Source organism: Staurois parvus, unplaced genomic scaffold (assembly GCF_062004578.1).
Source record: "Staurois parvus isolate SC_StPar_1 unplaced genomic scaffold, SC_StPar_1.0 ptg001178l, whole genome shotgun sequence".
Taxonomy (NCBI): domain Eukaryota; kingdom Metazoa; phylum Chordata; class Amphibia; order Anura; family Ranidae; genus Staurois; species Staurois parvus.
In genome coordinates, this window is record NW_028318974.1 from 227158 (window position 1) to 251353 (window position 24196).

Sequence of the window (24196 nt, forward strand, 5' to 3'; positions counted from 1 at the left end):
AATAAAGCTCTATCTGTTACAAAAAATGATAAAAATTTCATATGGGTACAGTGTTGCATGACCGCGCAATTGTCATTCAAAGTGTGACAGCGCTGAAAGCTGGAAATTGTCCTGGGGACAGGAAGGGGGTATAATTGCCCTGTAGGCTAGTGGTTAATAGCGAAAAGTCAAAAATATTGTTTTGTTCTCAAAATTGTTGGACTTTTTTTTTTTATAGTGCAAAAAATAAAAAACGCACAGACGATCAAATACCACCGAAAGAAAGCTGTATTTCTGGGAAAAAAAAAGGCCGTAAATTTCATTTGGGTGCAGCGTTGCATGACCGCGCAATTGTCAGTTAAATTAACACAGTGCCCTAACACAAAAAATGGCCTGGTCAGGAAAGGGGGTAAATCCTCTGGAGGGCGAGGGGTTAAGTCAGTAGTAAACTTGGGAAAAAAAAAGTTTCCTCTTGCAAGGCAATATCATAATGTGTGTGTACACCTCATAATAGCACATTATGAAAGACTTACCTTGAAACAAAGCCCTCCAGTGGTATTGTCAGGATCCAGGTGTTCTGCGGCATCGCGTCGGGCGGCGCATGCGCAGAACACCAACTCTCTCTACCCGGCGGGCGGTAGGACCTGGCCGCGCATGGCAGCGGCGGGGTTCGCGCATGCGCACTTGGGATCACGGACGCGCGCCTGGCACCAATGACAGAGGGAGGCGGGCTATTTAAACGTAGGAACAGGTATGTTAGTTGCCGTTTGGTCTTGTATCCTGTGTCCTGTTCCTGTGTGCTGTATACTCCGTTGCCGACCTCTGCTTGTTACTGATCCTGCTCTTCTCCTGTTTAACCCCTGGCTTGCCTGACTACTCTTCTGTCTGATCCCTGGTACTGTATTTGCCCGCATCCTGCTGAACCTGGCTTGTGACCTGACCATTCTTAGCTCGCTCCTCTGTACCTCGCTGCCCGCATAATAACGACCCGGCCTGTCTGACCACGCATACCGTACCCGACCATCCATCCATCCATCCGGTTTGGATCAGACCAGAGTATCTGTCTGCCTCTTCCAAAGTAGATTCCGTTCCTGCACTCCCCTGTCAGTATTCTCTACCACCGCAGGACGCACTCGGGGGTCGCGACCTGGTCTCAGTCTGCACCAAGTCCATCCCCACCATCAGGGGCCCTGGTGAACAGCAGGCTGGGACTTAGACCCCGCGCCCTGAGAGCGTCCGTGCGGTGGGCTGCTAGAGACTCTGCCAGGCGGCTTAACAGGTATGTTGTCACCGCTATAGAGGCTTTCATCTTCACTCGGGCTTCCTTCCAGGTTCACGGGCTGCGGCCGCTTGGATGGCCGAGCCGCGGTGACGTCACTCCCGCGCATGCATGCTGGAGTCTTGGGCACAGCACAGGACGCTGAAGGAACAGCACAGGTATGCCTTTCTTTCAGAGTGCCAGTGACATCACCGGCTGCTGCCCTCTAGAATATCTCCTGAACCGTGCAAGTTTAGGAGATATTCATTTTCCCTACAGATAGGATTTATTAGAAGCTGATCTATAGGTAAAAATCAAAATGCGGAGTTTACGACCACTTTAAATGGGTGCTAGACATGTTACCATGAGTTCCATTAAAGTGATTAAACCCTCACATATACCCAGTGAAGTGATTATCCTCAGGTGATACACAGAGATTAAACAAATCCTCCTATATAAGTTGTACCTGTTCATCTGCAGCTCCTTCCTCTACAGCCTCCTAAATCAAACATTTTAGGCTCTGTTCACATACCGTATTTTTCACTCCATAAGACACACTTTTTTCCCCCCCCAAAAATGGTGGAAAATGTCTGTGCGTCTTATGGAGCTAATATGGAGCGGCCGGCTCGGTATTCCCGCTGCTGCGTTAGAATACCGGGCTGGCTGCTCGGCTCTACTATGCAGAAGAACCTGCTGCTTGGTCCTACCTGTTCCTCGGTCCAGCGGTGTCCTGCTTTCACCGGCCGTCTTCTCTCCCTGGCGCCGGCATCTTCAGTGTGGGCACCTGGTTGTGACAGCTTGCGGCCTCACGGCCGGGTGCCCACTGCGCATGCGCGAGAAGCTCTGCGCTTTGTGAATGGCCACCTGTAGTCTTCTGGGACCTGTCACGTGTCCCAGAAGACTACAGGGAGGGAGGGGGGAGAACAACTCCGTGGAAGTGGGAGCGATCTGTATACTTTATACCCTGAATAAAAAAAGATCTGCATACTTTATACCCTGAATAAAAAAAGATCTGCATACTTTATACCCCGAATAAAAAAAGATCTGTATACTTTATACCCTGAATAAAAAAACATCTATATACTTTATACCCCGAATAAAAAAAGATCTGTATACTTTATACCCTGAATAAAAAAAGATCTGCATACTTTATACCCCGAATAAAAAAAGATCTGTATACTTTATACCCTGAATAAAAAAACATCTATATACTTTATACCCTGAATAAAAAAAGATCTGTATACTTTATACCCTGAATAAAAAAAGATCCGTATACTTTATACCCTGAATAAAAAAAGATCCGTATACTTTATACCCTGAATAAAAAAAGATCCGTATACTTTATACCCTGAATAAAAAAAAAAGATCTGTATTCTTTATACCCTGAATAAAAAACCATCTATATACTTTATACCCTGAATAAAAAAAGATCTGTATACTTTATACCCTGAATAAAAAAAGATCGGTATACTTTATACCCTGAATAAAAAAAGATCGGTATACTTTATAGAATAAAAAAAGATCTGTATACTTTATACCCTGAATAAAAAAAGATCGGTATACTTTATACCCTGAATAAAAAAACATCTATATACTTTATACCCTGAATAAAAAAAGATCTGTATACTTTATACCCTGAATAAAAAAAGATCCGTATACTTTATACCCTGAATAAAAAAAGATCTGCATACTTTATACCCTGAATAAAAAAAGATCTGTATACTTTATACCCTGAATAAAAAAAGATCCGTATACTTTATACCCTGAATAAAAAAAGATCCGTATACTTTATACCCTGAATAAAAAAAGATCCGTATACTTTATACCCTGAATAAAAAAAGATCTGCATACTTTATACCCTGAAGAAAAAAAAGATCTGTATACTTTATACCCTGAATAAAAAAACATCTATATACTTTATACCCTGAATAAAAAAAGATCTGTATACTTTATACCCTGAATAAAAAAAGATCCGTATACTTTATACCCTGAATAAAAAAAGATCCGTATACTTTATACCCTGAATAAAAAAAAAGATCTGTATTCTTTATACCCTGAATAAAAAACCATCTATATACTTTATACCCTGAATAAAAAAGATCTGTATACTTTATACCCTGAATAAAAACAATATGTATATTTTATACCCTGAATAAAAAAAATCTGCATACTTTATACCCTGAATAAAAAAAGATCTGTATACTTTATACCCTGAATAAAAAAAGATCGGTATACTTTATACCCTGAATAAAAAAAGATCCGTATACTTTATACCCTGAATAAAAAAAGATCCGTATACTTTATACCCTGAATAAAAAAAAAAGATCTGTATTCTTTATACCCTGAATAAAAAACCATCTATATACTTTATACCCTGAATAAAAAAGATCTGTATACTTTATACCCTGAATAAAAACAATATGTATATTTTATACCCTGAATAAAAAAAATCTGCATACTTTATACCCTGAATAAAAAAAGATCTGTATACTTTATACCCTGAATAAAAAAAGATCGGTATACTTTATACCCTGAATAAAAAAACATCTATATACTTTATACCCTGAATAAAAAAAGATCTGTATACTTACCTATTTTTATTCCGGTCTAGTCACATGATCCTGCAGCTCCGGCTTCCCTTTTTCAGTAAGCGGTTGCTGCAGGGGAGAAGAGGAAGTGTCAACAACAACTGCGACATTGAGCCTGTGAGTGACATCACAGGTCCCAGAATTCAGAGCCCCTGTTGAGCACTCCATTATCTAGGGTAGTCTGAATGCAAATGCATCCTGCCTAGGAACACCCCTCCTGCAGACTGACATCCACCCGTCAAGGCTTTTTGATATTTGCATAAATCCTCCTGCTTGCATCAGGGCTGAGGACTCTTGAGAGGAGTACTAAGGCAGGGTGCTGTGATGTTTTCTGGAAGCTATGTACAGCATTATCCTGGGTCACTCTCACCAGCCATGATCTGCCTGTATTGTATAGAGAAAGAAAGAGACCCAGTGATGACATCACTAGGTGTAAATGAAGGTGTTTTGAAAACAGGTTTATTTTAAAATTTCATTCGCATTTTACTGAAGCGGTAGGAAAGGAGAAACCAGGGAAGGCGATATACTAGAAAATTTAAATTTTAAATCACTGGTCTGTCTTTTCTAAATTCTTCGTTCACATTCTTTCTCCCAGTTGAAATATTTTAAAGAGATATTTCTGTAGTTACCATTTACCAGAGATAAAGCAGAGATCCTTTCGTATCTGAGTGGCCGTTTCCGAAGTTTTTCCTTTGATCTGGAAAAGGAAGAGTCCAGACAGAAATGAGGGCTTAAATTGTCTGAAAACGGAAGTCTCGCTTGTTGTACAGAAACAAAACAAGAGCGAATGTTTCCTGAGGAATCAGGAATGATAATGATAACATCCGAAGCATTTTTGGGAGAGGCGCGGCGAGTTTCACAAATCGTGCCTCCTATTTATGCTGGCGGAATTTATTATTGTAAGACCGTTAGCCATGTGCATTCCATGATGGAGCGAGACAGATTTTATCACAGAATGAATGCAGCGAAGTAGGATTTCATTCCACATTTATTGTTTTGAGATTTTCTAATCGTTAGTGGCGTCAAGTCGACATTTATTTTTGACCATAGTGGCCAGGAAAATTCGAAGGAACAGGATGGAAATTGTTTTTGACCATAGTGGCCAGGAAAATTCAAAGGAACAGGATGGAAATTTTTTTTTGACCATAGTGGCCAGGAAAATTCAAAGGAACAGGATGGAAATTTTTTTTCACCATAGTGGCCAGGAAAATTCAAAGGAACAGGATGGAAATTGTTTTTGACCATAGTAGCCAGGAAAATTCTAAGGAAAGTGATGGAAATTTTTTTTTGACCATAGTGACCATAAAATTCAAAGAAACAGGATGGAAATTTTTTTGACCATAGTGGCCAGGAAAATTAGAAGAAACAGGATGGAAATTTTTTTTGACCATAGTGGCCAAGAAAATTCGAAGAAACAGGATGGAATTTTTTTTTTGACCATAGTGGCCAGGAAAATTCGAAGGAAAGGGATGGAAATTTTTTTTTTGACCATAGTGGCCAGGAAAATTCGAAGGAAAGGGATGGAAATTTTTTTTTTGACCATAGTGGCCAGGAAAATTCGAAGAAACAGGATGGAAATTGTTTTTGACCATAGTGGCCAGGAAAATTCGAAGGAACAGGATGGAAATTGTTTTTGACCATAGTGGCCAGGAAAATTCGAAGAAAAGGGATAGAAATTATTTTTTGACAATAGTGGCCAGGAAAATTCAAAGGAACAGGATGGAAATTCTTTTTTTCGCACAAAGTTCTAACAGTGTATGTGGCTTCTGTTTGGGAAATCACATTCACTGCAAATTAGAATGTTAACCACTTGAAGACCAGACCTATTCTGATACTTTTGTTGTGAAAATCAGTATTTTTTTTGCTAGAAAAGTATTTAGAACCCTCTTTTTTTTTTTATGAAAGCAGAGGCCCAAAAGCAGGGGTGTCAAACTCCATTTCATCATGGGCCGTATCAGCATTATGGTTGCCCTCAAAGGGCCGGTTGTATCTGTAAGACTAGATGTCCAGAACACTCCACCCCTCATTACATCAGATGTCAAGAATCTTCTCCCTAACATCACCGTGCACCCCCTTTGGGGGCAGAGCTGGAAAGAAGAAAGTGCAGGGTCTGGAGGAGGACCAGAGGAGGAGTGGAATCAGTTACCAGAATCTGCTGAATGCTTAAACCAGGGGAGGTAGAGATGAGGGGGTGCTGCAGCTGCACTGAGAGGTGCAGGATTTGGCAGAGGTGTTCTATTCTCCTCTCTGCTGCCGACTGCTGAGACAGGGTGGGGGTCAAGGGCAGACTGACCATTTGGAAACTGGGGCACTGCCCGAGGGCCCGGGGTCAGTAGGGGGCCCCATGAGATGCCCCTGGTACATTTTTCATAGGCTTTTTTGAGTTTGGGCAAGGACACAGGGGCCCCATGATCCCCTATTGCCTGGGGGCCCAATGAGTTGTCAGTCCACCCCTGGTGGGGGCAGAGACAAGGGGGTACCTGCAGGAGAGGTGCAAGGGCAACATGAAATGGCCTGGAGGGCCGGATTCGGCCTGCGGGCCTTGTGTTTGACACCTGTGCCCTAGAGAATAAAATGGTGGGTGTTGCAATTTTTTTATGTTGTGCAATATTTGCGCAGTGGTTTTTCAAATGCAAATTAAAAAAAAAAATACACAAATTATTGTGAACACAAACAGAATATAATATCCAATATAAAAGATGATGTTACTCACGCCTGTGGAACAGAGACATACTACATACATTAACTTATCCATAGGCAATGCTTTAAAAGCCTTTACAGGTTACCACTTTAGATTTACACAGGAGGTCTGGTGCTAGAATTGTTGCTCAGGATCTGATATTCGTGGGGATCCCTCTCATGTGTTTTTTGATTGCTGTTTAGGTATTTGTGTGCAGGACGAACATGTGCATTCACCTTTGTGCGCGAGCACGGGGGGTGCTTTAACATTTTATTTTTTATTTTTTTTACACTGTACCTTTAATTTTTTTTATAAACCTAATTGCTATCACAATGGGTGAGCAACACCTCTTGTGTCACTTTTCAGAGGAGCGGCAGTCCCTACTGTACAACTGTACATGTGAACGAACCCTTAGAAATTAATCGATCCCCCATCTATGGTAAACAGCGGGGGTGAAGGTATCTCTCTGCCAGTTATTGTGTTCTGACAGCTGCAGCATCTTCAGCTATCTGAATACCCGAACAGTGACTGCATTTGACAGGAAGCAGTCACTGTTCAGTTAATAATTTTCTACCCAAATCTTTTGATTTTGAAATCGACTTTTCTTAAAGTGATACTAAATTTTTTTTTTTTTATAACAAACATATACATACTTACCTCCAGCCAAAATCCTCCTCTTCTCGGGTTTCTCGCAGGCGATCCTGGCCCCTCCCTCCTGTTGGGTGCTCCCTCAGCAAGCAGTTTGCTATGGGGGCACCCGAGCAGGTGCACTCCCAAGCTGCAGCTCTGCGTGTCCATTCACATACACAGCCTCGGCTCAGCCCCACCCCCTTCTCTCTCCTGTTTGGCTCACTGGCTGTGTTTGACAGCAGTAGGAGCCATTGGCTCCTGCTGCTGCCTCAGCCAATCAGGAGTGAGAGTCCACAGAGAACCGAGGCTCTCGTGGACATCGCTGCAATAGGATGGAGCTCAGGTAAATGTTAGGGGGCTGGGGGAGATGCTGCACACAGGTTTTTTACCTTCATGCATAGAATTAATGAAGGTAAAAAAACCTTAAGCCTTTAGAACCACTTTACGCCGGGTTGTGTTGACAGCTTGAGGCCGAACTCAGCCCATCAATTCAAACCAAACCCAAAATTGTAATATATTGCAGCTTACCTATTAGGTGTGGTGGCTGCATTAGTTTTTTTTTTTTTTTTGAAGTCTTTTCCCCCCTCTCTGTTTTTACATGGTGATTTAGAGTCCCTTCAGAGTTCCGTGCCACATCTGACGGCTCCTGCCATTCATACTGCTGGAGCTCGCGAACCAGGAAGGAAGACCGGGTGAAGATGGCGGCTCTGGGGAGCTGCGGCAGCGCGCTGCTGGAGGGCTCTGTTTACAGGTAAATCTGTCTTAATGTACTAGTATGTGGTGCATATTAGTACATTATGAGCTAAACCTGCAGGGAGGCCCATTGTTTTTTCCATTGTCCGGGGGTTTATTACTGCTTTAGCATTTGTTCTGAGGATAACTCACTCGGAGTTCCAGCTGAAAAAAAAAAAAAAAGTCAGCTGCTACAAAGACTGTAGCTGCTGACTTTTAAAATACAGCCACTTACCTGTCCCTCAGTCCAGCGTTGTCCTCACCACGGCTGGTTTCACCGGCCGTCTTCTCTTCCTGGCGCCGACATCTTTTGTGTGTGCACCCAGCTGTGACAGCTTCTGTGTCAAGGTCCTACCTTTTCCCTGAGGTTATGTTACTCCATGTGCTGGCATCCATCTTGGATTCTGCTTTGCATGGTGGGAATCCTTTTATGCCTTCAGGTCTCTGAGGTCCATCCCCCAGAGGGGTGTGGCTGATGACATATAAGCCTGTGGCCCGCACATGCTCTTTGCACTTGTGTCTTTGTCTTCCTACAGCTCTGTGTATACGCTCGTGACTCTTCTGGTATCTGACTCGGCTTGTGATTAAGACCATTCTCTGTGTTTTCCTTCGATCTGACCTTCTGTTGCTGAACCCGGCCCGTGACCTGTGATTCTCTGTCTACTGTTCTGTACCATTTTGTCCCGTTCTTGTCGACCCGGCTTGCCTGACTACGCTATTGTCATTCTCACCAGCTACACGCCATTGGCGGCGGCCATTACCGCAGCCGGGGTGTCTCGGGGGCCGTGACCTGGTTCCTGGCTGCGTCAAGTCCATCCCCACCATCAGGGGCCCTGGTGAAGGGCAGCCTGGGACTTAGACTCCGCGCCCTGAGGGACTTCGGTCTGTTGGTGGTGGTTGTCGTCAACCAGTGCGTTACCCTGCCACTAGGCCTACCTGTCCGTTCCACAGCCCTGCCCTGACATTCTGGCTTGACAACCGGGTGCCCACTGCGCATGCGCGAGAAGTGCTGCGCTTTGTTGATGGCCTTGTAGTCTTCTGGGACCTGTCACGGGGAGGAAGGGGGGGGGAACAACTTCCGCTTCAGATCGCCTAGGTCAGTGGTGGGCAACCTTTTTTTTCAACTGAGCCAAATCTCGCCAAAACCATGATTGAAATTTATTTTGAGAGCCACATTTTTAAAACTGAAAATACATCTCCCATATAGTAATTCATCCCCCATAGTAATTCATCCCCCATATAGTAATTCATCCCCCATAGTGTAATTCATCCCCCATATAGTAATTCATCCCCCATCATAATTCATCCCCCATAGTAATTCATCCCCCATAGTAATTCATCCCCCATATAGTAATTCATCCTCCATATAGTAATTCATCCCCCATATAGTAATTCATCCCCCATAGTAATTCATCCCCCATATAGTAATTCATCCCCCATAGTAATTCATCCCCCATATAGTAATTCATCCCCCATAGCAATTCATCCCCCGTATAGTATTTCATCCCTCGTATAGTATTTCATCCCCCGTATAGTATTTCATCCCCCATATAGTAATTCATCCCCCATATAGTAATTCATCCCCCATATAGTATTTCATCCCTCATATAGTATTTCATCCCTCATATAGTATTTCATCCCCCCATATAGTATTTCATCCCTCATATAGTAATTCATCCCTCATATAGTAATTCATCCCTCATATAGTATTTCATCCCCCCATATAGTATTTCATCCCTCATATAGTATTTCATCCCCCCATATAGTATTTCATCCCTCATATAGTATTTCATCCCCCCATATAGTAATTCATCCCTCATATAGTATTTCATCCCTCATATAGTATTTCATCCCCCCATATAGTATTTCATCCCTCATATAGTATTTCATCCCCCCATATAGTATTTCATCCCTCATATAGTATTTCATCCCCCCATATAGTATTTCATCCCTCATATAGTATTTCATCCCCCCATATAGTATTTCATCCCTCATATAGTATTTCATCCCCCCATATAGTATTTCATCCCTCATATAGTATTTCATCCCCCCATATAGTATTTCATCCCTCATATAGTATTTCATCCCTCATATAGTAATTCATCCCTCATATAGTAATTCATCCCTCATATAGTATTTCATCCCCCCATATAGTATTTCATCCCTCATATAGTATTTCATCCCCCATATAGTATTTCATCCCCCATATAGTATTTCATCCCTCATATAGTAATTCATCCCTCATATAGTATTTCATCCCCCACAGTACTATTCCCCCCCCCCCCTTCTAGTAAGCCAAGTCCCCCGTGTCAATTCACTTACCTTTTGCGTTCCTCTCGCTGTCTTCCCGCGCCGTTCGGGTCTTCAGGGCGGACTGTGAGAGGAGCCTATCTCCCCTCCCCTCACGTTCGGCACGCTGCCCCGCCTACACACATCCTGACAGCCACATCCGCGGGCCGGATTAAAAGGTCCGCGCGGACTTTTGGGGCTGCCAACCGAGAGGAGGCAGGGGAGCGGCCGACCGAGAGGAGGGAGGGGAGCAGGCGCCCGGCACACAGAAGAGCCGCATTAGAGTGGGTAAAGAGCCGCATGTGGCTCGCGAGCCGCGGCTTGCCGACCACTGGCCTAGGTGATCGCAGCAGAAGTGGGAGCGGGTACCTGTCAATTTGGGGTACCCACTCCCCCTCCCCATCCCCCGCTCACCAAAGGTGCCAATCCTTAATGGGGAGCTGGGGACAAAGCTTTAAAGCGGAACTTCCCCTTTTGGGTGGAACTCCTCTTTAAATTGTGATTTCCTTAATTTCCAGATTCACCATTAAATACAGAGGAGTGAATCTCACCATTGGGGATACAGACAGCAAGAAAAACTTGACAGTGGGTCTAACCCTTCCCTACTATATCCAAAACTAAAAAAATTTTTGCTTAGAGAGCAAATCTTCCATTGGGTAGGACAGGGGTGCTGAACCTTTTGAAGAGTGAGGGCCACTTAAATAATTTGGTAACTGGTCACGGGCCACATTGAAGTGAAATGGTTCAGAATTTTGAATATATTATTTTGAATATTTTCCATCTCCAGCCGCTGAATGCCTCTGGGGAAGAGAGGAGCAGAAGCTGGCTTTCAGCGATTGCAGGAGGAAAATGGAGAGGACCAGTTCCTGTATATGCCACCCCTGCTACTCCTCCTGTCCAAGTGTAAACCAGAATGTGACTGGGAGGCTGCACGGGCCCCCCGGAGCATGGGGCGGGGTCGCTATTGGAACTCCTAGCGCTACACCAGTGCCACATACACCAGTACACATCTCAGTTATGGGGTTATACCTCTAAAACTGCAAATGTAAACAATCCCTTACTGTTCTGAGCCCCTTATATGGCTGCTTTCACACTAATGCACTACAGTTTACCTGCATCTGCGGCTTTCCTGCGGGGTTGGGTCCCAGGCAAAAGGCACTTGGCATCACTTCTCCTGGGACAGGAGCCGGCGCTACAGAGAACGCATTGGCTTATGTGGCTTCTTCTCCCTCCATGGCCGCCTGCTTCCTCTGTTGGCGGAGCCATCTCGGTGCACTCTGGGATGGCGGGTAGGTAAGCACAGATTGTGATTAATTGTTTGCTGACCCCTGTGGATGTGCTTCCCTCATTTGAGGTTGAGAGCCACATCAGAGGGCTCCAAGGGCCACTGGTTGAGCACCCCTGGGGTAGGAAGTGTACCTTGTCACCTTGTCGGGTAAGCGGCCTTGCCTAATCACAAACAATGCATGAAGAGGAAGGTGTATGGCTGCTGTGCCAGGATCCTTCACTAATGTCTACTGGAGATAAATGCATTGAAGGAGAAGGAGAAACAGTCTGGCGGAGAGTGATATGTAATATTCTGGATTACTGAATCTGCTTTTTGATCGAAAAAGTTTGTTGGATATGGAAAAACAATACGGAAGTGCTGCTTTTTTTGTATTTTATACAAATGAATAGATGAGTCGTATAGCATTACTTGATAATGGTATATTTTTTCACTAGGGTTATGTCCCATTTTCATACCTTTTATATTCCATAACCCTGACAGTAACGCTTTCCATAAACACCCAAAGCTGCCAAAGGGATAGCAATCTGCAGAAATTGCTGCAATTTTCTTTGCTCGTAAATAGAGAAAATTGAAAGCATTTGAGTAAATTTGTGGCTCCATAGCCTGGAGGAAGGGAGCGCTGTATCTTTCCCACTTCACATCCTGGCAGAAAAATCCGAAATACATCCATGGCTTATACAGGCCTCCCTACTAAGGCAGAGAGAGCAGTATGATCAGTTCAGCAACCCCCAGCAATAAAGTAGCATTACAGTCATTACCTACAGTGCTCAGCATAAATGAGTACACCCCAACAGATTTGTCAGAAAACCTTTCCTTTCCTTTCTCCTTTCATTTCATTTCTCCTTTCCTTTCCTTTCTTTTCCTTTCCCTTTCTTTTTTTCTTTTCTTTTCCTTTCCCTTTCTTTTTTTCTTTTCCTTTACTTTCCTTTCCTTTCTGAATCAACATTTTTTATGGGACACTATACTACAAAATACTCCCACAAATGCCGGCAATTGATTGCAAACAAGATTTGTTAATTTTCACACACAAAGTATTTTTCCTAACAAATTCAATCAAGACCATGTTGCATCTTTCCCACTTCACATCCTGGCAGAAAAATCGAAAATACATCCATGGTTTATACAGGCTTCCCTACTAACGCAGAGGGAGCATTATGATCAGTTCAGCAACCCCCAGCAATAAAGTAGCATTACAGTCATTACCTACAGTGCTCAGCATAAATGAGTACACCCCAACAGATTTGTCAGAAAACCTTTCCTTTCCTTTCTCCTTTCCTTTCCTATCTTTTCCTTTCCTTTCCTTTCTTTTCCTTTCATTTCTCCTTTCCTTTCCTTTCTCCTTTCCTTTCCTTTCATTTCTCCTTTCCTTTCATTTCTCCTTTCCTTTCCTTTCCTTTCCTTTCTCTTTCCCTTTCCTTTCCCTTTCCTTTCCCTTTCTTTTTTTCTTTTCCTTTCCCTTTATTTTTTTCTTTTCCTTTCTTTTTTTCTTTTCCTTTCCTTTCCTTTCCTTTCCGAATCAACATTTTTTATGGGACACTATACTATAAAATACTCCCAGAAATGCCGGCCATTGATTGCAAACAAGATTTGTTAATTTTCACACACACAGTATTTTTCCTAACAAATTCAATCAAGACCATGTTGCAAAAATTATTATTATACAGTATTATTATACAGTAATTATAAAGCGCCAATAGTTCGCTCAGCGCTGTACATTACAAAGGGGGACAGAACATGTGACAGAACAATACCAATACAATGCAAAACATGAGGGGATCGAGGGCCCTGCTCTTTCGAGCTTACATACTAGGAGAATGAACACACTCCAATGAAAGTCTTAGGAGCTAAAGTTTAGACAACAAAATCCTAATTAACAAGAATTCAACTACAGGTAAGTCTAATTATTCATTAAACAGGAGTACAGCAGACAGATGATTATAAAAGGGCGTTACTTAACAAAGAAAACCCCTCCCCATTTCATGTTGTCAGCAATGGCATTACATGGACGAGAAATGTTACAAGGCCTGAGAGAGAAAATAATTTCTTTACACAAGAAAGGTGAAGGCTACAGGAAGATCAGCAAAGCTTTACTTATCAGTCAGAAAACTGTAGCAAAAATGCAACAAAGAAGGAACTGCAACCATCTCACAGAGATGTTCAGGCCATCCACGGAAGTTAACACCTTGACAGGAGCATCTTCTGATGAGAAAGGTTGAACGAAATCGCCATGCAAGTTCACTGCAGTTAGCTAAATAAGTAGAAAGCCAAACTGGGGTGTTTGTTTCCCGTGACACAGTATGGTGTACACTGCAGAGGAATGGCATGCATGGGTGTTGTTTATGAAGTAAGCCTCTCTTAAAGCCCGTGCACAAAAACCCCACCTAGAATTTGCCAGAGCCCATGTTGAAAAAAGAGGAAGATTACTGGGACTCAAAACTGTATGGCATTGCAAAGTTGAGCAGTATAAAGAAAGATGCACGGTGCCTACAGTGAAACATGGTGGTGGCGGTGTCCTTCTGTGGGGCTGTATGAGTGCTGCTGGTGTCGCAAAACTGCATTTCATTGATGGTGTCATGAATTCACAGATGTACTGCTCTATATTGAAAGAGAAGATGCAATCATCACTCCGTGCCCTTGGTCGTTGTGCACTTATCCAACATGACAATGATCCAAAACACACATCTAAGACCACTCCTGCATTTCTGAAGAAGAACAGGGGGAAAGTGATTCAGTGGCCAAGTATGTCTCCTGATCTGAACCTAATCCAACACCTATGGGGAGTTCTGAAGGGGCAAACTGAGCATCGCTCTCCATCCAGCATCCAGGCTCTAAAAGAGGTCGTTGTTGAAGAATGGAAAAAGATCGATGTTGCAATATGTCACAAACTTGTTCATTCCAAGCCTAGAAGAGTTGGTGCTGTCCTTACAAATCATGGAGGTCATACAAAATAGATGGAGTAATTTTTGTTGTAGGGTCGATTCATTTTTGCATCAAAATCTAGTAAAACTGAAGATTTTGTAATCTAAGTTATATTATTAACCTTACTTTCATGTAATGAGCCAAACAAATGTTCTATAAAACTCAGTTTTGTCAAAATTTTCAAAATTTTTGTTGTGTTCATTGAGCTATTGATGAAAATGTTACTTTTCAAAAAGGGTGTACTCATTTATGCTGAGCACTGTAACTAATTTTAAACCTACTCTCATCCTCATTCTAAACCTATCTAAAAAAAGATCGCTATACTTACCTGTTCTGAAGTCGCTCCTTTCCAGTCTCCAGCGGTGGCTTCTATGAGGTAGTGAAAGCCAACAACGGCTGAGAGATGAGGTCACCCATAGACTTACTATGGGGCATCCGTTGTCGGCTGCCCCTCCTCTACACAGAAGCCGCCACTGACAGTTCAGTGTGGGACCAGACTGGCTTCAGAATAGGTAAGTATAGCAATCTTTCCTTTACAGGGTTAGGTGAGAATACTTTTAGAATGGGGGAGGGTGTAGGTTTATCGTTAGATAATGATTGGAATTCTATTTTAAGTCATGGTTGTGACTTCTTTAACTAATTGCCGTCCGCAGATAGCCGAATGATGGCTGCACTGCGGCCGGCCAGTTTTGGGTGGACATCATATGACGTCCTCCCAGAACGCGCTCTCCTGCGCGCCCCCTGGGGCACGCACCCGGTGATCTCCATGATCGCTGTGTCCTATGGACAGAGCTGATCACGTGAAAAAAAAAAAAAGTTGGGTGGCACCATCTGGTGACCCACGGATGCGCATTTTCCTTTATAGTAATCTAAAGGCTTTTGTTTTATTACAATATGCCTCAAAGTTCACCATTTTGCTTTGAAGAATATATTATTCCAGCAAAGTCCGAGGCACGTGACGTGGTAAAAGGCCAATCACAGCGGCCTTTTACCACGTGATCAGCCGTGTCCAATGACATGCTGATCACCGGGAAAATGCTGGTTCTCGGCTGCACTTTCCTCATGCTGTCAGGTCGTGAGGAAAGTACTGCCAAAAACCGGCAGTTGTCAGAGCGGGGATCGGCACCAATCATCAGGGTCACTGATCACCAGTGCCCTGATGATCGGTGCCCAGCAGTGCCACACACAAGTTCCGCCCACCTGTGCCCAGCAGTGCGCCCACCTGTGCCCAGCAATGCACCCACCTCTGCCCAGCAGTGCTCCCACCTGTGCCACCCAGCAGTGTCACCACCTGTGCCCAGAAGTGCCACCTACCTGTGCCCAGTAGTGCCACCCACCTGTGCCCACCTGTGCCACCCACCAGTGCCCAGCAGTTCTGCCAGTCAGTGCCACCAGTCAGTGCCCAGCGGTTGTGCCAGTCAGTGCCCAGCAGTGCCGCCAGTCAGTGCCCAGCAGTGATGTCAGTCAGTGCCACCTATTAGTGCTGTCTATCAGTACCCATTATCAGTGTCGCCTATCAGTGCCACCAATCAGTGCCGCATATCAGTGCCACCTATCCGTGACACCTCATTAGTGCTGCCTATCAGTGCTGCCTATCAGTGCCCTTCAGTGCTGCCTATCAGTGCCCATCAGTGCTGCCTCATCAACGCACATCAGTGAAGGAGAAAAATTACCTGTTTGAAAAATTTTATAATAGAAACAAAAAAACTTTTTTTTTTTCACATTTTTTTGCAATTTTTTTGCTTATAGCACAAAAAGTAAAGTGCCCAGCAGCGATTAAATACCACCAAAAGAAAGCTCTATTTGTGAGAAAAAAATGATAAAAATTTCATATGGGTACAATCTTGCATGACCGCGCAATTGCCAATCAAAGTGCGACAGCACTGAAAGCTGAAAATTGGCCTGGTAAATAAGGGGGTATAAGTGCCCGGTAGGCAAGTGGTTAAAAACTGATGAACGCGAAAATCTGATTGGGCACTGTGGGCTGCTAGCCTTTACACATCATGATTGCTCTTTGTACTGTCTATAATCCAATCTGTAATTTGTATTAACGTATATATATAAATCCTCACTTTGTAAAACAACCCATTCAGTTTAAATGAAAAGTAAACCATTTGTGTATAAATATAAAGAAAAAAACATTTTAAAGTGTTACTTAACCAAGGACCCGTCACCTACTTTATTTGGTCTCCCACAGTACTCAGAACATGGAAATGCAATTATTTTAGTAAATATAAACTGCTAAATATCTTTTCTCATCAGAGGTACAGTTGTGTTCAAAATAATAGCAGTGTGTTGCAAAAAGTGAATAAAGCTGAAAATCCTTCTAATAGCTTTTATTTCCATCCACACAAATGCATTGGGAACACGACACATTCTATTCCAAATCAAAACATGAAGAAAAATAGATCAAATTTGTGTTGTTCCTCTAAAAAATTTGAAGAAAAGTGAATATTAGACGGTTCAAAAAAAAAAACCAATGTTTGTATTCTTCTTTACAAACTCAAACATTCACTATATAAACTGAAAAATGTTTGAAGATTTTGCTTTCCTTTGAATGACTTCATGAATATTTGGTTGTAGTCGCACTGTTTCTGAGAACTGCTCTACATCTGTGTTGCATGGAGTCACCCAACTTCTGGCCCCTGTGATCAGGTATTCCAGCCCAGGATGATTGGACTACATTCCACAGTTCTTCTCTATTTCTTGGTTTTGCCTCAGAAACTGCATTTTTGATGTCACCCCACAAGTTTTCTATTGGATGAAGATCCGGGGATTGGGCTGGCCACTCCATAACGTCCATCTTGTTGGTCTGGAACCAAGATGTTGCACGTTTACTGGTGTGTTTGGGGTCGTTGTCTTGTTGGAACACCCATTTCAAGGGCATTTCCTCTTCAGCATAAGGCAGCATGACCTCTTCAAGTATTCTGATGTATTCAAACTGATCCATGATCCCTGGTATGTGATAAATAGGCCCAACACCGTAGTATGAGAAACATCCCCATATCATGATGCTTGCACCACCATGCTTCACAGTCTTCATAGTGTACTGTGGCTTGAATTCAGTGTTTGGGGGTCGTCTGACAAACTGTCTCCGGCCACTAGACCCAAAAAGAACAATCTTACTTTCATCAGTCCACAAAATGTTGCGCCATTTCTCTTTAGGCCAGTCAATGTGCTCTTTGGCAAATTGTAACCTCTTCAGCACGTCTTTTTTCCAACAGTGGGACTTTGCGGGGGCTTCTTGCAGATAGCTTGGCTTCACATAGGCGTCTCCTAATTGTAACAGTCCTCACAGGGAACGTCACACCTTCTTTCATCTTCCTGGAGCTGATTGTTGGCTGAGTCCGCCCCATTTTGGCTATTCTTCTATCCATTCCAATGGTAGTTTTTCGCTTTCTTCCACGTCTTTCAGGTTTTGGTTGCCATTTTAAAGCATTTGCGATAATTTTAGCTGAGCAGCCTATCATTTTCTGCACTTCTTTATATGTTTTCCCCTCTCCAATCAATTTTTTAATCAACGTACGCTGTTCTTCTGAACAATGTCTGAAACGACCCATTTTCCTCAGAATTTCAGAGAGAAATGCACTGTAACCAGCATGTACAACATTTGCTGCCTTCCTTCCTTAAATAAGGGCAATAATTGCCACCTGATTTTCAAAGAATGAATGACCTCACTAATAGAACTCCACACTGCTATTATTTTGAACACGCCCCTTTCAATGAGTGATTCAATGACACAGAATCAGCAGCATGCATGTCATGACTGTTGGGTCTGTTGGATTTCTATTACTCTACTACACCTGCTAGTAAATTATTTGCCATGTAGAAATATAATTTCTACCAAAAACAGTGATTGATCCGGTTAGTGATGTCTGACTGCTATTATTTTGAACACAACTGTAATTAGCAGTCTTGTGACTTCTATCAGTGTCCAGCAGAGAACTGGTTAAAGCTTGAAGGAGGAATTTTCATTCTGCTCTGCCTGTCCTATGAGTCTGCATCAGGGGCGAACTGACAACTCATGGGGCCCCCGGGCAATAGGGGATTATGGGGCCCATGTGTCCTTGCCCAAACTCAAAAAAGCCTATGAAAAAGGTACCAGGGGCATCTCATGGAGCCCCCTACTGACCCCGGGCCCTCGGGCAGTGTCCGAGTTTCCAAATGGTCAGTCCGCCTCTAGTCTGCATGACCAGGACTCTGTCTGGACAGTGCTGATTGGCCCTGTGCTGATCCCACGCACACTCCCAAAAAAAACAAACCTCTCTAGCCATACACACTAAACTGAGTGTGTAACAAGTTTTGCCTTTAGTTCTACTTCAACACTTTAAGTGTTATTATGAGCAGGCACTAATTCCAAGACAGATGGGGTGATGGGCATTATTGAGGGTATTTATGGGAATTTGTGATCTTTCAGCCAAAGCAACATTTGTGTGGTCAGGTAGTGGTGTTGGATGAGAAGACTTGGCTCGCAGTTGGTATTCCAGTTCACCCCAAAGGTGCTCAGTAGGGGTTGAGGTCAGGGATTTGAACAGGCCATGTGAGTTTTTCTGAAGCAAACCAGTCAAACCATATCTTTATGGAGCTGGCTTTGTTTACAGCTGCCGGGTCATAGGAAAGGGCCTCCCACAAAGTGTTGCCAAAAGGTTGGAAGTGTACAAATATTTAAAATGTCTTTGTATGCTCTAGCATAAACAGTGACTGTAAAGATGATTCTGTCTGATGACCTGAAAGGCATTGGAGAGAACAGAACAGGGATGTTGTGCATCAATGCCATGCTTTTTTTTTTGCAAACAAAGTGTAGATTTCAGTCTAATGTCTATGCTGAGCAAGGGGACAACCAGTTTTAAAAGCCACCACATTAAAGAACAGGCTATCATAAATCCCATTAAATCATTCCAGGATCTTCACAGCCAGCTAATGAGCCCTGTCGTAAATGTCTAAATGGCTATCGTAAACCGTACTTCGTAGACGTGGGAAAGCTAAATAATATGGCTCTATGCACACGGGGCATTTTAATAACGCCGGTACCGTTAGCTGTGTAAAGTCACGTCAAAAACATGACTTTTTCAGCGTTTTCGCATTAGCGTTTAGAGCAGCGGTTCTCAACCTGGGGGTCGAACGACCCTTCCACAGGGGTCGCCCAAGACCATCGGAAAACACATTTCCATTGGTCTTAGGAACAGAGACATCGCTCCTCCATCCGTCTCCAGGTGGGTCCGCCCACATGCAGCTACGCCCACATACGAGTACCCGGCGTGATGACATCGCGCCAACCCCATCACATACACCCCGTACAAATACAGGTGTATGTGACAGGGTTGGCACCATAATGTACTTATGTGGACCAGTCACACATGTGTAAAAAGAGCAGCTACTGTGTAGAAAGCAGCTACTGTGTTGAAAGCAGCTACTGTGTAGAAAGCAGCTACTGTGTAGAAAGCAGCTACTGTGTTGAAAGCAGCTACTGTGTTGAAAGCAGCTACTGTGTAGAAAGCAGCAGTATTGGAGGTAAAACGATATTTCATGAATTAGAATGCTTTAATTATGTTCAAATTGTAACAATGAAAACACATCCTGCATATCAGATATTTATATTACGATTCATAATAGTAGCAAAATTACAGTTATGAAGAAGCAGCGAAAAAATAATTTTATGGTTGGGGGGACACCACGACATGAGGAACTGTATTAAAGGGTCGCGGCATTAGGAAGGTTGAGAACCACTGGTTTAGAGGCATTTGTTGCGTTTGTGTTTTTTTTTTACTCCCCCAATTTTTTTTTTTTTGCTCAAAAAAATGTCCAAAAACGTTGGTTTGCTGCGATTTACCGTGTTTTGCTGCGTTTTTCAGCGTTAAGAGTGTTTTTACAGCTAAAAAACAAAAATTTTTTTTTTTTGTAAAAAAAAAGTCCAAAAATGCTGGTTTGCGGTGTTTTTCCGTGTTTTTCAGCATTAGAGCGTTTTTACAGCTAAAAAACTCTTCCAGAAACCCACTAGTCCTGGGTTTTTTTTCCAGCCAAAAAACATCCCAGACAAAAAAAACGTTGATTCCAGTCTATGTGTGTATGGACACATAGGATAACATGCTGGGGGGGTTTACTGGCTGTAGAAAAAAAACATCAAAATCCAAAAACAGCCGCTGTAAAAACGTCCCGTGTGCATGAGGACTATTAGTACAGCCTAGTTTATATAGTCTGGAGGAGAACACATTTGTCAGACTTGGGTTAGTGACCTGTACTAACATACAGATGAGCTGCCCAGAGTTATGTTAAAGTGATTCTAAAGGTAAAATTAAAAAAAAAATAACATACAAGTTATACTTACCTGCTCTGTGCAGTGGTTTTGCACAGGGCAGCCCCAATCCTCCTCTTCTAGGGTCCCCAGCTGAGGATCCTGGCTCCTCCCCCGCTGCCGAATGCCCCCATAGCAAACCACTTGTCCTGGGGGCACTTGTTTGTGCTCTATCCTGAGCCGGCTCTGTGTCTATTGACACACGAAGCATGACTCGGCCCTGCTCCCTCATCATTTGCTGCTAATAACAGCAGCAGGAGCCAATAGCTCCCGCTGCTGCCTCTTTGTCCAGTGAGGAGAGAGAGATAGACGCTGCTCTCATTCACATTGCTGGATCGAGATCGGGCTCAGATGTGTGTAAGAGGGGCTGGGGGGGGGGACAACAACCAGAAGGTTTTTACCTTAATGCATAGAGTGCATTAGGGTAAAAAAAACTTGTATTGGCAGGGCCAGTTCATACCACATGCAGTCCAGTGGGTTTTTTTCTGCATAGAAAAACACATTGACAGTAGGTCACATGGTTTCCAATGGCATAGTTCACACCAGTGCGGTCAGTTCCAGTGCGCTCCAGTTCCAGAAAAAAAAAAAAGAACATACTGCATTTTTTCTGCACTGAATTGTACTGGACCTCAGTAAAACACAATGGAATGCACCAAAAACACACTGCACCGCACATGTTCTTATTTAGGTTGTACAAAAAGAGAGGAGAAAAAATGAACCAGAAATAAAAAACGCACTGGAATGTGTCAAACGCATACAGAAACGCATCTAGAATGTATCCGGAGTGAGTTTCTATGGTGTGAACCGGCCCTTAGAACCACTTCAATTACAGTTTCCATAATTAATGCTATGTTGTTGCTACATTAATAACAAGTGTTTACACAAATGTTTACAAGAATAACAATCAGTTCGATACCAAACATGTCTATGCTATAATATACAGAAGGTGGACTGGTAAAGTTGAAATGGCTTAGCGATATAGACATCCGCTTGATGTCATGTTTGGCCTTCATCAAATGGTAATTTCATTCTGTCCAAAATTATGTTGGTTGTTGGATTGCAAAACTGTGCCATCTGGAAATGTGGATATTTGTATGTGGCATACAGCCATCATAATATGTACCCTTTAACCTCCTCCCACCTGCCATATAGTCCAATGACGGGCGCAAGGTGGTTCTCTTGTTCTAGGAGGACGTCATTTGACGTCCTCCCTTTCTCAGTGCGCATGCGCGGCTCTGGGAGCGCGCAGTGCGGCGATCGGCGTTGCGCTGTGTCCCTCGGACACAGCGGATCACCGATCAACGGAAAGAGCCGAAGATGTCGGCTCGGTCATGTGATCAGCTGTGTCCAATCGCAGCTGATCACATCTAAACAGGGAAATGCCGGTTATCGGCATTTCTCTCCTCACGAGCTGTCACGCTGACAGAGGAGAGGAGAGCCGGTAATCGGCATTCCTCGGAGGGGACATGTACACAGATCATCAGAACACTGATGATCAGTGTGACCTGATGATCTGTGTAGCCCCAGCAGTGCCACCTGTCAGTGTCCATCAGTGCCAGCTCTCAATGCTCATCCATGTCACCTGCCAGTGGCCATCAGTGCCACATCAATGCCACATATCAGTGCCAACCAGTGCACATCAATGCCACATATCAGTGCCCACCTGAGCTGCCTTTCAGTGTCACCCATCAGTGCCAGTCAGTGCCACCTATCAATGCTAAACAGTGCCACCTATCAGTGCTGCCAATCAGTGCCACCTATCAGTGCCAGTCAGTGCCGCCTGTCAGTGCTGCCTATCATTGCCGCCTAACAGTGCCAGTCAGTGCCATATATCAGTGCAGCCGATCAGTGCCCATCACTGCAGCCTCATTAGCGCACATCAGTGAAGGAGAAAAATCACTTATTTACAAAATTTTATAACAAAAACTAATTAAAAACTTTTTTTTCCTCAAAATGTTCAGTGGTTTTTGGTTTAAGAAAAAATAAAAAACCCCGAGGTGATTAAATACCACCAAAATAAAGCTCTATCTGTCACAAAAAATTATAAAAATGTCATATGGGTACAGTGTTGCATGACTGCGCAATTGTTATTCAAAATGTGACAGCGCTGAAAGCTGGAAATTGGCCTGGGCAGGAAGGGGGTAGAAGTGCCCTGTAGGCAGGAAGGGGGTATAAGTGCCCTGTAGGCAGGAAGGGGGTATAAGTGCCCTGTAGGCAGGAAGGGGGTATAAGTGCCCTGTAGGCAGGAAGGGGGTATAAGTGCCCTGTAGGCAGGAAGGGGGTATAAGTGCCCTGTAGGCAGGAAGGGGGTATAAGTGCCCCGTAGGCAGGAAGGGGGTATAAGTGCCCTGTAGGCAGGAAGGGGGTATAAGTGCCCCGTAGGCGAGGGGTTAAAGAGACTGTCACTTTGCTCATTCAACAGTCCTTTGCCAGTCCACCATGACCCAGCTATACTCTCCTTCCCACACTCCTCCCCTGTTCTGTTCCTTCATTAGAGTCAGGATTCCAGTCCTCCGTAAGATCCATGTGGGTCGGTGTCACAGCTTTCACAGGGTTGAAGGGGTTTTCCTCTTTGCCATGTAACAGTGTTTCTGTCTGCCGATTTGCCATTTGGGCCCAAGCAAAGGTAAAAATGAGAATAGGTGGCTTGGGAGGTGGGCTAGCAAAAGACTCTGTCATGGGCCTTAAATGGGCAAAGTGACTGGGTCTCTTTATGGTAACTGAGCATTCCATATGTTTCAGCTGTTTAAGACATTTGTGTTTTGTTTTCTGCCAACAGTGCACTGACTACGACCTGGATTTTGGCACAGAATGCTTACATTTGGCCCTGGAATACAGTAAAGTCAGAGCAAAGTTAGTGGAAGGCCCCCCCGATCTGTGGAAGGTAAATATAACGTTCGTGGAGGTGACCTCACATTAAATGTTTGAGTTACACTTAACTACTGCAAACACACGGCCGTTCAGCCAGCGGGCACTCGCTGCTGCCTGGAGCACCGCACTAAGCTCAGTTTGTACAAGGTCTGCAAACACTAATTGGGCAGCTGATTTGTTTTGGTGTAAGATGTACACAGTTACAGCTTTTGTGGGAAATGCTGTACAAGTGACCACCACGGAGTAGTAAAGGTAAGGCGAGGCTGCATTCAGTCTGCTAGGTTTGTCTGTCTCCTACAGTGAAGGAAATAAGTATTTGATCCCCTGCTGATTTTGAATGTTTGCCCACTCACAAAGAAATGATCGGTCTAAAAATCGAATGTTCGGTGTATTGTAACACTGAGAGACAGAATAGCAACAAAAAATTCAAAAGAAATGCATGTCTAACAAATGATGCACTGATTTGCATGTTCATGACGGAAATAAGTCTTTGATCCCCTATCATTCAGCAGGATTTCTGGCTACCAGGTGTCTTTCATACAGGTAACAAGCTGAGATTAGAAGCAGTCTCCTAAAGGGAGTGCTGCTAATCTCATTTTGTTACCTGTATAAAAGACACCTGTCCACAGGAACCCTACGACCTCTCCGCTCACCGAACCACCGCACCCAC

At 43.6% G+C, this 24196-nt stretch overlaps 1 protein-coding gene across 1 annotated transcript in view; it reads left to right on the forward strand.

The window, feature by feature from the left end:
- Positions 1–23539, forward strand: part of CRPPA (CDP-L-ribitol pyrophosphorylase A) — a gene marked incomplete at its 3' end in the record, with an annotated part of 105112 nt that extends 81573 nt beyond the window's left edge. Inside the window, exon 4 of the mRNA XM_089659638.1 lies at positions 23435–23539. Coding sequence (XP_089515764.1) covers positions 23435–23539 — 105 coding nt within the window. The remainder of the gene's footprint in view (positions 1–23434) is intronic.
- Between the last annotated feature and the right edge of the window lie 657 nt (positions 23540–24196).